The sequence below is a fragment of the Alosa pseudoharengus genome, unplaced genomic scaffold (genome assembly GCF_046254945.1).
Source record: "Alosa pseudoharengus isolate Yale_2024_CS ecotype anadromous, Long Island Sound unplaced genomic scaffold, YU_APseudo_1.1 YU_APseudo_1.1_scf_14, whole genome shotgun sequence".
Taxonomy (NCBI): Eukaryota; Metazoa; Chordata; class Actinopteri; order Clupeiformes; family Clupeidae; genus Alosa; species Alosa pseudoharengus.
Window position 1 is genome coordinate 30,393,964 of NW_027468609.1, and position 12,662 is coordinate 30,406,625.

Sequence of the window (12,662 nt, forward strand, 5' to 3'; positions counted from 1 at the left end):
CGTGTCCCTCTTTAGGTTTCGGTCTGGGAACGAGCTGGCCGTAACACTTACCATTGCCTATTGCAGTCCCCTTGTCTGGATTCCTGGCCCGTGCAGCCTAGCTACCCAGTACTTGACATATGACAATTCCTAATCCCTATGGACATGCCCTACATTGGACTATTTGAATTTCCTGACACTAAATAGGATTCATGCATACATCGTACTGGTTATGTAACCATTTTACCTCTTTGTAACATACCTCAGGTTGTTGTGTTCTATTCTGTACACCTAACTAACCTATTCATTTATTATGTATACAGTACAGACCTTACTGCCCTGTAACTGACCCTAGGCAGATGGGTCAGCCCCTTGAGTCTTGTATCCACTCAAGGTTTCTTCCTATATGTATCTCCAATTGTGGAGATACATATAGATGTGAAAAGTGGCCTGAAGTGAATAAGTGGCCTGAGTAGAATAAGTGTGCAAAGTTTGAGCATTTTACTATGTACATTTGTATGTGCTGCCATGGACTCCCATGGCACTAGAAAGAAGCATAATAACAAATCCTACTAGCCCTATAGGGTCCCTACGCAGCTTCAATGCTTGCCCCCCAATAAGGTAGAAACACTAATGGCCCCAAAAATGACAGAAATGTGGCAAATGACTTTTAAGTGATAGGGACCAAATGTAGTGCTGAAAATGTATAATCAGAAAAATAGGCCAAAATAAATTTCCCATGACAAATGGGAAGTCTAGACCAAATCTAGTGCTGAAAATAATCAATTTCTCAAATACATTTTATTTTCAAGGGCCATTTTTAACGATAGAATTTCATATAGGGGGTGTCATTGGAAAGAGGAGAGGGTGTAGTTTCAGAATGTGGTGAAACATCCCTTGCAAAATGCATTATGGGATGCCTGTCGCTGTTCAAGTGCTGAAATTCTGCAATTTCACAAAATACATACTATATTTTCAGAGGGGCTAAATATGCCATTTTCCACCATAGAATTTCACAAGTGGGGTGTCATTGGAAAGAGGAGAGAGTGTAGTTTTAGAATGTGTTGAAAAATCCGATGCAAAATCCTTCATGGGATATCTGTCCCTGTTCAAGTGCTGAAATTGTGCAATTTCACAAATACATATTATATTTTCAGAGGGGCTAAATATGCCATTTTCCACCATAGAATTTCACAAGTGGGGTGTCATTGGAAAGAGGAGAGAGTGTAGTTTTAGAATGTGTTGAAAAATCCGATGCAAAATGACATGTAGGCCGTAGGGAATACATTTACTGTAGAAAAACTTAAAAATCTGCTACCAACTACATCCCCCCCCCCCCCCCCAGTGTAAAATGAACAAAATGATTTAATAGAAAACATAACACAACATGTATCAAAAGATCCAGCACAGAAAATAAAGAAAAAACTACATAATCTGCCACCCTCTACATACCCCCCCCCCCCCCCCCCCCCAACATTTCTCAAAACATTCGGCAGTGGAGTCAACAGAAAAAAGATATACAGGCTTTTGAACGTCTGTGAACAATGCCTGTTCATCTGCAACAGGCACATGCCTGTGTTATCGCGGATTTGCGGTCAACACTGGCCCCTTGTGGACGAGGTAGAAAATTGCATTATTTAAGGTGGAACGGAAAATTAACTCCCCCGCGATCTGAAAGTGGTCTCCCCCGCGGATCTGAAAGTGGTGCTAACTTCAGCCTCGTGTAATACTAATCGTAAAGGTAACTCCTTAAAATCTATGAAAAAAATTAAAAGTCAAGTCATTTCAAGTCATTTGTCTCAAGTCTAAGTCAAGTCTCATGTCATGACTAGCAAGTCAAAGTCAAGTCGAGTCTTTTATACATGTTGATCAAGCAAGTCTCTCACTTAAAAAATGTCAAGTCATGTGACTCGAGTCCCCCATGTCTGCTGCTTGAATATTTATTGCTATCATCCGACCTGATAAAAATGAAGGGAAAAGATAACCCAGAATACTTTTCTTCTGTTAGACTACAAAAATTTAACTTTTATCCATAAACTCTTACCCAGCTAGATTGTTTTGGTCTAACACCATCTACATTAGCAGTACTCACCAGAGTCCCATATGAAGTAGCGGATGATCAGACGACAGGTAGCTGACGACTGCTGCATCTTGGGAGACATTAGCAGGGCAGTGTGATTGCTGTCACTGTTTACAGATGTCACACCCATAAACCAGCCTAGGAATAATATGAAAAGCAATGATGTTCACAGCCTTGCACATTCAGCCTAAAAAGACATTGTCGGAAATAATGACACTTAGGTACATGAGAACTGAGGACAAAAACTTTGAATAATTCCAGAGAACACAATGAAACAAATGGTCAGTGTTCAGAAAGCACACACACACACACACACACCTGAATCAGTGCCTGTGGTGTAGTCACAGGAGGGCCCACTTGCAGGCAGTGTGGCTCCTCTCTGTCTCCTTTCCCACGTGTACAGCTTCTGAGTAGAGCTTTCTGCCCAGCCACACATATCTGGCTGTTCAAAATCACACACAAATTCTGGACCACTGTAGCCTGACAGAAGAGTAGACAGATACAGACTCAAACAACAGATCTGATATACAACATTGATTAGTTGATACTATGAGTACTATGTTAGCCGACATTATCCGTATACTTGAATTATGCAGTAAATCAACCTGTCTGACATGTGGCCTCTTCAGAGAGCATCACATTACATTTATTATGATTTGCAGCACTCATTTTAGATAGACATTTATCCGTTTTGGCCTAGGAACAAGATATGGTCTCTCACCACAGAGATGTTCATCGCTGCAGTCACTGCAGTCACAGACAAAGTCACACTTCTGGCTGCCCTCACACTGCTGCCTCTCCAAGCCCAATGCTGCAGAGAACCAGAGCACACATATGTTGCACTTGGCATGTGTAGAGAAAGATGATAAAAACTAATCTAATTTTCTGTCAATATTCTTGAGTCTTGAGGTTGTAAGGTTCATCATCAATAAAAGTAATTTTGAAATGCCACAGTGTGTCATAAATGTCTTTTTCAAAGGGGCATGAAGTATCTCGCAAATTCCGACACACTTTCAGTGTTATCTATGCCTTTGAAATTAGCACACGACTCCTAGCTCAGAAGAGTTCAAAGGTCATTGTTCACAGATCAGGTCAGTGTAAAACATGACATGCAACCAAAGGTCTCATCGGATCTCATCATGTCACTTATAGCTGATGATCTCTTATGTTTCCTCAAGTTTGTGTATGTAGATGTCCGGCATAGTGCTCTTAGTTAACCCTCGGTTTTTGTATGTAGATAATATGTATTTAGGAGAATGTGTTTTTCTATATTCTATATATATATATACTTTATACGGTAGGTGACTGCCTTGTGAAATTGAAACATTCGAGATTTGATTGTCTATACATTATACAACACATAACACACTATGCTATTCATACAATATACTCATTCTTAAACGGATGAGATTAGAAATAAATAGAGAATACTGTCTCAGAATAAAAGTAAGTGGGGAAAAAAGCAAACCAACATTGCATTGACCAGTAAGGTATTTACCCTTTCTTTCTGGCATTATATCAATCTAATTGTGCACAAATTCCTGTCTTGTCTCGACAAAACAGAAAGCTCTTCTTTATTGACCAACAACAAAGGACAAAATGCAATATTGGTGCATAGTTTCATAGTTAGGTACATAGTTAACTGTATCTGACAATGTACATGTTTAGAAAAAAATATATTTAGGCTTTCGGAAAACACAGTTCTGACTTACTCATTTTTACGCCAAGCAGAAGAAGCACAAGCAATGTCCTCTTCATGAATTCCATAATTCCATTAATCAACTTAAACCTTTTGGGTTGCCAGTGGTGCGCCATAAGGGAATGGCAGGCCACAGTAACATGTGCTGCCTGCTCTGTGGAATTTTTTCCTTCCTCCTTAGAGATAACAGCTGGACTTTATTGTCACACACACACACACACACACACACACACACACAAAGAGTTGTGATCGAGGCCGCGAGTCATAAACCACAGAAACCTTGTGTGTAACCAGGTGGCATAGTGTTTACGCACTTGAGATTTTACCTGGCTGAGAAATAGGAATAGCCATATTCTGCCCAAAAATATGTAGGCCAATTCCATGTTCAATAGAGTGTGGAGTCTATTTACATCAGGCCTGGCTCTTGTTAGGCCTATGACATAAAAAGGCCTGATGGACAATGGTATTGGGGAAGAGTGAGTTATGGGGCTTTCCATTTGATTTGTAAATCACCCGCCCGAGTTGGGAAGTGTAAATTACCCAGCTTTCTTGCGGCATTTCACGCTGGCACGCCCCATTTAGCTCAGAGTTCTTGAGGGTACCCCGAGGTGGCCGTACGACCTTACGACAAACATGGCTGCGCCCATAGTTGAGATTAGACAAGTGCTATTTCAAGAAAAAGTCCTTGTATATGGGTCTAGAGGCATTTCTTAGTAAAAGTTGGGAACAGGACTTTTTATCATAATTAACATGTGCTGAATCCAACTAGCCCTGTTCCCAAGCAGAATTTTTAGTTTTTGACCATCTAATTAGCATAAACAAAATGGCTGCCAAAATGGCGATTTTGGGCACTTTCTTCAGACGGGCATCATTATACCATGTAATTAAATTAATATTGTTCACATCTGTGCATCTCAGAAATCTCCTGTGGGCAATAAATAAAAAGTAAAGGCTATGAAAAATATAAAAATGCAAAAAAAAACTATTATTATGCTAATTAGCATTATTATCACCTTATTATACTCTTGACTATGTTTACGGTCATCTTTGGCAAAGAGTGTGGCCTGACTTCATTGGTAAACATCTTCTTTGTGGTGGGTGGACACATGTTTGGAGTTTAAAATCATTGGAGTTCCTTTGAACTAATCACGAAGAACCGTAGAAATATCAGTAGAATATCGCTATGTGTAATAAAGTGTAATTTTTAACAAGCCTTCATTGAGAGTCTATTGACATTTTCTTTCATATGTTGGTTTAATGAACTGTCTGTGAAGGACAAAAAGAGCTTGAGCGACATTGTCAAAGTATGCTCAAAAATCACTGGTACCCAGTTAGAAGATCTCTGTTCTCTCTGGAAAACACGGGTGGTTCAGAAAGCAGAAAGAATATCTTGCCAACCAAATCATGTACTCAGTAATGAATTGGTTATCATGCAGTCAGGTCGGCGGTACCATGTGCCAATACGTAAAACTAACCGCTATGCCAACTCATTCATTCCCTCTGCTATTAGATTGTTAAATGAACATCATAAAAGACTGTTAAAAGAATGCACATAACTACAACAATACTGGTTCTTGGACTCTGCTGCTCTGTTCCGTCACTGGTAGGCGAAGTGTGTGTGTGTGTGTGTGTGTGTGTGTATTTGTGGTGTGTGTGTGTGTGTGTGTGTGTGTGTGTGTGCGGCTGTGTGTGGCTGTAGATAGGTGATGTATGACTGCTGCAGTACTTACTTATTTATTTGTCTATTTATCTTTCTTAACATTGCATATATTTATACAGTGTATGCTAATGCACTCTTTAAACTTTTAACCCCTTAATGGATGGGTTGGCTGTAAACCGAATTGCCCCTCGGGGACTAATAAAGATATCTGAACTGAACCGAACTGAACTAAAGTGTGTACATTTATAAATATAAATAGAATACTATGGGTGGGATAGGGGCAAAATGTTCGCCTCCTTGTTGTCCCTGTGAAGGTTGCCATGGACATGGACACCTCAACAGGCACAGGCAAGGAGGCACGGGGGGGGGGGGGGGGGGGGGGCGTTGATGGAGGGGAGTGAGGAACCAGTGATGCGTTGAGCAGTTTTCACCATCCTCTGCTGTCCTTTCCAGTCGGAGGCAGAGCAGTTGCCATACCATACTGTGACACAGTTGGTAAGGATGCTCTCAATGGTGCAGCGGTAGAGGTTTAGAAGTTCACCAGGATCTGAGGAGAGAGGTTGTGTTCTTTAGTCTCCTCAGGAAGAAGAGATGCTGGTGAGCCTTCTTGATCAAGGTAGAGGTGTTGAGGGTCCAAGAGAGGTCCACAGAGATGTGGACACCCAGAAACATGAACTGGTGACATGCTCCACCTCAGTCCTGTTGATGAGGATGTGGCTTTGTGTGCTAGCTTTTGACTTCCTGAGGTTTTTGGTCCTCTTGGTGTTGAGAGCCAGGTTGTTGTCGGTGCTCCGCGATGTTAGGTGCTGGACCTCCTCCCTGCAGGCTGTCTCATTAGTGTTGCTGATGAGAGCAATCACCGTAGTGTTGTCTGCAAACTTGACAATGGTGTTAGAGCCGTGTACAGGTATGCAGTTGTAGGTGAAAAGGGAGTAAAGGAGGGCTCAGCACACACCAGTGTTCAGGGTGAGGGTTGAGTGGGTGAGGTTATCTAATCTAACAGACTGCGGTCTGTTAGGAAGTCCAGAATCTAGTTTCAGAGGGAGGTATTGATGTCCAGTTCACTGAGTTTGGTGATCAGTTTGGAGGGGATAATGGTGTTGAATGCTGAACTGAAGTCAATGAACAGCATTCTCACATAGGTGTTGCTATTGTCAAGGAGGGACAGGGCAGAGTGAATTGCCATAAAGATGGCATCCTCTGTGCTCCTGTTCTGGCAAATTCTCTTGAAGCACTCTATACTGCAAACAAAATCTACCTCTGGGTACAAATAAAGTAACTTAAACTTGAACTTGCACTAGTTATAAAGTTAATTCACAGGACATGCAATCATTTTACTAACACAAATGTTATGAAGAAATATGGGTGACACTTTATGGTAAAGGTACATGAATTATCATGAATTCATGCATGAATTAATTCATGATTTATGCATTACTTGACATGAATTCATATACTCTCATTCATGATGACCTCATGTATGAACAACACATCAACTAAAGCATTAGGTGTGATGGGTATATCATTATGATTTATGATTTCTTAAGCATGATCATCATGATTACATGAATTTTAGGATAATTGCTCATGCATTTATCATGTCTGTGGCCCCTCAAATAAAGTAGTGAATAATGACATGTGTTTAGAGAACTCTAAAGTTATGTTCAAATCAGAATTTAAGCAGTGATGACCACATTTTTGGCAGAAAAATAAAGTCATGATCGTGGTTAATACATCATAATTCATAATGATGTGCCCACCGTACCTAATACTTTATAATGTGTTCATGTATGAGGTCACAACTATGAACTCAGTAAATTCCTGATGATTAATTAGATATTAATGAATGAATAAATCATGAATTAATTAATGTACCCTTACCGTAAAGTGTTACCGAAATGGGTAAAGGCCTGTGTAACTTACTCCGAGACTACATACATTACCAACCCAATTCGCTTCAATTATGTAAATGTAATGTAAATCAGGTTTTATGGCCAAGTATACTTGGGTATACAAGGAATTTGGTCTCTGCATGTATCCCATCCGTGAATTAGTGAACACACAGGTCACACATTGAAGTACACATTAACCTGGAGCAGTGAGCTGCCTTGCTACAGTGATGCTCGGGGAGCAGTGAGGGGTTAGGTGCCTTGCTCAATGGCACTTCAGCCGTGGATGTGGGCATGGGAGACTAGAGCTCAAGCTTTCCACCACCCACATTTTTCCTACTGGTCGGGGATTGAACCGGCAACCCTTTGGTTTCAAGCCCGAAGACCTAACCAGTAGGCCACAATTTTAAACTTTACATTTCATCACTACACATCTTTCTTGACCCGCAAAAAACATAAGTCTCATTCGTCAAATACCGTGTGCCTGCTCAGTTATAAAATTTTAACAATTACATTTTTCAAAGGTTTTTTCAGGTAATTAACATGGGCATAATACTAGATTTTTTTTCTTTTTTTCACAGCCTGTATCCTTGATCTATTGGCCAAGGAAGATTTCTGTAAACAATATGAATTAATTTACATGGCATAATGACATCCGCCCAATGAAAGTGCCCAAAATCGCCATTTTGGCAACCATTTTGTTTATGCTAATTCGATGGTCATAAACTCAAAATTCAGCTTGGGAACAGGGCTAGTTGGATTCAACACACCTTAAAAAGTCCTGTTCCCAACTTTTACTAAAAAATGCCTCTAGGAAGCACATATCTCAAAAATATCACCTGTCTAGATGAGATGATATGTATTTTCTTTGCATTTGTGCTGTGTTGGTCATTTTAATGTTGATGTAATGCTCGTACACACTAGATTACATTGCTGCGGTCTTGCTGTGTGTGCAATACAATGTAACGATTTGTTTTCCAGCCGGTTAGCTAGAGGCTACATGTAGCACAAAACAATAACAAAGACTAGCTTCCTGCTAATGCCCCTCGTGGCTCGAGAAAAACACGACACAGCACTTGTTGAAATTGAAAAAGGGCGAAATTGAGTTACTAAAACAAGTTTTTTATTAGTAATTCACATTGACCATACCCAACAAGTGAGAATAAGGGACACGTTCTCATGTTCTAGACCAATGTCCAGCACTAACGAGACAGCTGCTGCCCTGGTGGCATCCATGTTCTTCCCAAAAAGACTACAAACCCCAGCGTTGCGTTAGCAACTCATTCGTACATGTTGTACGGGTGGGCGTACGATGATTTACGAGTCAAATGGAAAGCCCCATTAATTTCAAGAAAGCAGTTTGAGTGATCACAAACTTTGTGTTCAATGACTTTGGATGGCAACCCCTATGAGCCTGCATGTCGTTCTAGAATTCCTAGCACTGCACAAAATGTATCTTGTATGGCTCTGCAATTATTTTATGATCGCTTCTACCCACGTACCATTTCCTTTCCTGTGATACATTTGCACTGCCATAATAGCTTTAATACCACTCCTTTATTTTGCTGACAGCAATCTGTACAATGCCACTGTGGACCATCAAGATGAAGACGGTTTAGACTTTGACAGCTTTCTCAATGAAATGATTTGAAGTCTAATGGATGCAATGAAATGCTGAGTCATATGAAGCTCATCGTAGTTATGAGCTATTGAGCTAAGATCCAGCAACTTCCTGTGCACACAGAACTGAGAATGCTATCTGATAGTGATTTATCTGCAAAAGGAAAAATGTCTGGGTCAAAAAGTTCACTTAAAATGTAGCCTTTGGCTAGTAACCTAAGCATAAAATATTCAATCCAGAAACATTCAGACAAAGGCAATGCATCTTCCATACCAATGATTTATTTTTCAAGTTTTCTTTAACATCGTTCACCTGATTAAGTATACATTTTAATACTTAACCTGGTGTTACGAATCAGTTTACCTGCAAATACCTAGTCTTCTTATGCATCAAATCGCACTTACTACATGAGATGAAAAACATTAGATTTTTAGCCGAGTGGTACCCAGGCACAATCTTCAGGAGGTTCAGTGACAACCTTGCATATTCTGACTGAACTAATTAGGGTGTTTAACACGGGCCAAGTTATATAAAATGTTCAAGTCCAGAATGCAGATATTAAGCATAAACACATACAAAGTAAACGGGTGATGCACTAGATAGCTGATATTATTCCAAAAACAGAAATGTCAATTGGTTGAAGTTCCACTTGTTCCTCTGGATTTGCTATATAGACAATACCAAAACAAATGCTCTGTCCTCCAACCTTGGCATTTAAATCTGTTCTGTACTGGAGGTCAAAGAAGAGCCAGAGTCTTGACGAATGCTGGCCACATAGGAGTGTATCCATCAATAGCCTTCATCTGCCCAGGTAACCTCATAGTCTGGGTAACGTGCCTGCAGCTTCTCTGTGGAGACAGAGTGGTTTGCTCTGCCAAAACCCTGTAAATGGATAAGAGACCATGGGTGAAAAACAAACCAGCCAATATACTGTAACTTGATAATGTAAAAAGGATGTCCTCCTTGTATTTCTGCATAGGTGATAACATTTTCATGAAGTGAATGATTAACAACTATGCCATGTTAACCATACATAAAGCACTTTATTTAAACATTGAGTCTTTTAAAAAAGTACGAAGGCTAAACATTCTTCAATATACCAGTAATATCAATGGTTTCATATCTTACCATTGAATATCCATAAACATGAATTTTCTTGGCCTGGCTGTCATGCTTGATTCTGCCTCCTCCAAGACACTCACAGTCTACACCGCCTGCTCTTTCTAATTCTCCTGACACTTTGTCATATATGTCCGCTGAGGAGACAAAAAAAGAGACATGACATGTAGCCTAATGCATGCTTTCTAACTTTTCGTGTGTTTAAGGACCAACATCTTAAATTGTAAGGTGTTCGGGTCTGTGGGACGTTTTCAATGTTTGCTGAAAGACAAAAAATGCTATTTATTATTTCTTCAAACTCATTGGCCTTGGCTCATTTTCTGTGAAGAACATAACAAATAACTGTAGGCGGTACCCCCCCCCCCACACACACACACACACACATAACTATTACATAGGCCTATGTGGTGTTCAGATCTACTGGACCCCGGTGTAATAACTGTAGACTTATGCTATGTACCTTATTGCTATGCACCTAATTGCTATGTACCTTAACTGTATCCTCCTCCTAACTGGGCCTGTTGTGTGTAGGCTACGTGTGTGTGTGTGTGTGTTTGAGTGTAGGCTAGGTGTCTGTGTGCGGGAATGTTATCTTTCTGCACCTGCTACTCCCACACAAAGTTACAACAGCGTTAGGCTACATTTCAAGCATCAATAATGATCAAAATTCGTTTTTATTTTCCCCACTCATACCTTGTTTATAACTGAATTTCCTAATTTTCTCACAAAAAAAAAACAAAAATGCATCATGCCTAAATGTGATCTCACAGAGGTATCAATTCTATATCAATTGTTATGGATATTGATTTAAAACCCTAATAATGTGGGTCCACCAGACCACCGGAAACATTGGCTGAGTAACAAAATAGGCTATTCCTTACATTTCTGCAACGTTACATCAAAAATCCAAAGAGCTTTAACACTCTCTGGTTACATTCTGACACGTGTTCCAACAACAAAGCACTGCCAGACATGAATGTAACAGTTAGCCTAACTGTAACAATATAGATTGTAATTTAGTTAGGCTAAACTATGTACAGTATGCTAGTTAATTTAGGTAAGATGAACATAGCACGCCTGCCACCACCGGCCCCCGGATCTCTTAACATGCTGCTGCTGCAACTGCTGCCATTCATAATTCAATTCTCTTCCTACCATGGTATTCGGCCCATGCGTAGCCTCGTACGATATCTTTACTGCTGTCATCTTCTGTACTGTGTACTCGAATAAGCACGTACTTAAACACACCATTAGGGTCAATGTCTGCGTCGGGAATACTGACAAACTTTGCAGTAGCCATTTTTTGAATCAGCAATGAAAGTAGCTAATGTTTACATTTTTTTTCCGTCGGTGCCTGCGATATAGCCATAGGGATATAGCCTATTCTAACTTGATTGGTAGCAGTATGGGTAGCAGAGTTGTTTGACAGCTCCGTATCCAATCATAGTGCGTTCAAACCTGGAGCAAAATAACCATTTCCGGGTCGCGAAACCAGCCTGTCTATTGCACCAGAGAATGTCTAAACGATCTCTGACTGCACTGATCAGTGTTCTGCTGCTGTCTAGTAAACGTAAAAAAAAGTTAGACTTCAGAATTTCTGAAAATGTGCTTATTTAAAGTGCCGAATAGTGAATATTCATATAATACTTTAATAGCCTACCATATTTAGGCTAATTAATAAATATGAATTGGTAATTAGTAATGTGAGAAAAACAACCATGTTTAATGAAGCTCACAATATTTTAGTGACGGCTATTGTTGAAGCGACAGCCCTGGGGGGTATTCCAAGTACGTGGTTTAGTGACAACCCTGGGTAAGTTAACTCAAAGTAAGTGGTAAACCTCCTACAACAAGAGCCCTATCCCATTGTTTTGTTAGGAGAATGAAGCCATACAGCTCTTCTGAGGTTTACCACTTACTCTGAGTTAACTTACCCAGGCTTGTCACTAAACCACGTATACTTGGAATACCCCCCTGGTGTGAAGCCCTCCTTGTGTGAAGACATAGCCTAAGCAGGCAAGGGCTTAGTTTTGCCCCCCCTTCTAAAGTTACCAGCCAATCAGAATTTCCACTAGCCATTTTTTTGGTGACAATAATGCCACTGAATGCATTTGATCATTTATTAACATTGTTGACATGAACACATCCAACAAATATACACAGAAAGTGCAACGTCCTTCGGTCCCCACGCAAATCTACGCCCATGTACGCAGGTGCAAGTTCACAGAGCAAAGGGCACTGACAAAGACAGATAGATACAGTATAGATACTTTATTGATCCTTTAGAGGAAATTACTTTGTCACAGCAGCTATGCATTATTATGGAAGCCCGTTTCCGCCACTTGAAAAAAAAAACTGCCAGATACTAAGTCAAAATTATGAGATTTAAAGTCATAATTATGAGATTTAAAGTCGTAATTATGAGATATAAACTCGTAATTAAGAGATTTAAAGTCATAATTTTGAGATTTAAAGTCATAATTTTGAGATTTTAAGTCATAATTATGAGATACAAAGTCAAAATTTTGAGATTAAAAGTCATAATTATGAGATATAAAGTCATAATAATGAGATATAAAGTCATAATTATGAGATTTAAAGTCATAATAATGAGA

At 39.8% G+C, this 12,662-nt stretch overlaps 2 protein-coding genes across 2 annotated transcripts in view; both read right to left on the reverse strand.

The window, feature by feature from the left end:
- Window positions 1–9,318, reverse strand: part of mamdc4 (MAM domain containing 4) — a 32,839-nt gene extending 23,521 nt beyond the window's left edge. The window contains exons 1-5 of the mRNA XM_076283433.1: window positions 9,292–9,318; window positions 9,025–9,053; window positions 2,781–2,896; window positions 2,378–2,539; window positions 2,072–2,197 (exon numbers count right to left, since the gene is read on the reverse strand). Coding sequence (XP_076139548.1) covers window positions 2,072–2,197; window positions 2,378–2,539; window positions 2,781–2,896; window positions 9,025–9,053; window positions 9,292–9,318 — 460 coding nt within the window. The remainder of the gene's footprint in view (window positions 1–2,071; window positions 2,198–2,377; window positions 2,540–2,780; window positions 2,897–9,024; window positions 9,054–9,291) is intronic.
- Window positions 9,190–11,443, reverse strand: phpt1 (phosphohistidine phosphatase 1). The gene is made up of 3 exons (XM_076283323.1): window positions 11,203–11,443; window positions 10,057–10,184; window positions 9,190–9,810 (listed from the first exon to the last, which is right to left on the reverse strand). The coding sequence occupies exons 1-3, from the start codon at window positions 11,345–11,347 to the stop codon at window positions 9,718–9,720; spliced, it is 366 nt and encodes a 121-aa protein (XP_076139438.1). The 5' UTR covers window positions 11,348–11,443; the 3' UTR covers window positions 9,190–9,717.
- Between the last annotated feature and the right edge of the window lie 1,219 nt (window positions 11,444–12,662).

Bases quoted from the DNA above. Each gene is read 5' to 3' on its own strand.
- phpt1 (XM_076283323.1), bottom strand. From the start codon at position 11,347: ATGGCTACTGCAAAGTTTGTCAGTATTCCCGACGCAGACATTGACCCT. The intron at 10,185-11,202 runs GTAGGAAGAGAA...TTGTCTCCTCAG, and splicing joins CGCATGGGCCGAATACCATG to CGGACATATATGACAAAGTG. The intron at 9,811-10,056 runs GTAAGATATGAA...ATCCATTTACAG, and splicing joins ATGTTTATGGATATTCAATG to GGTTTTGGCAGAGCAAACCA.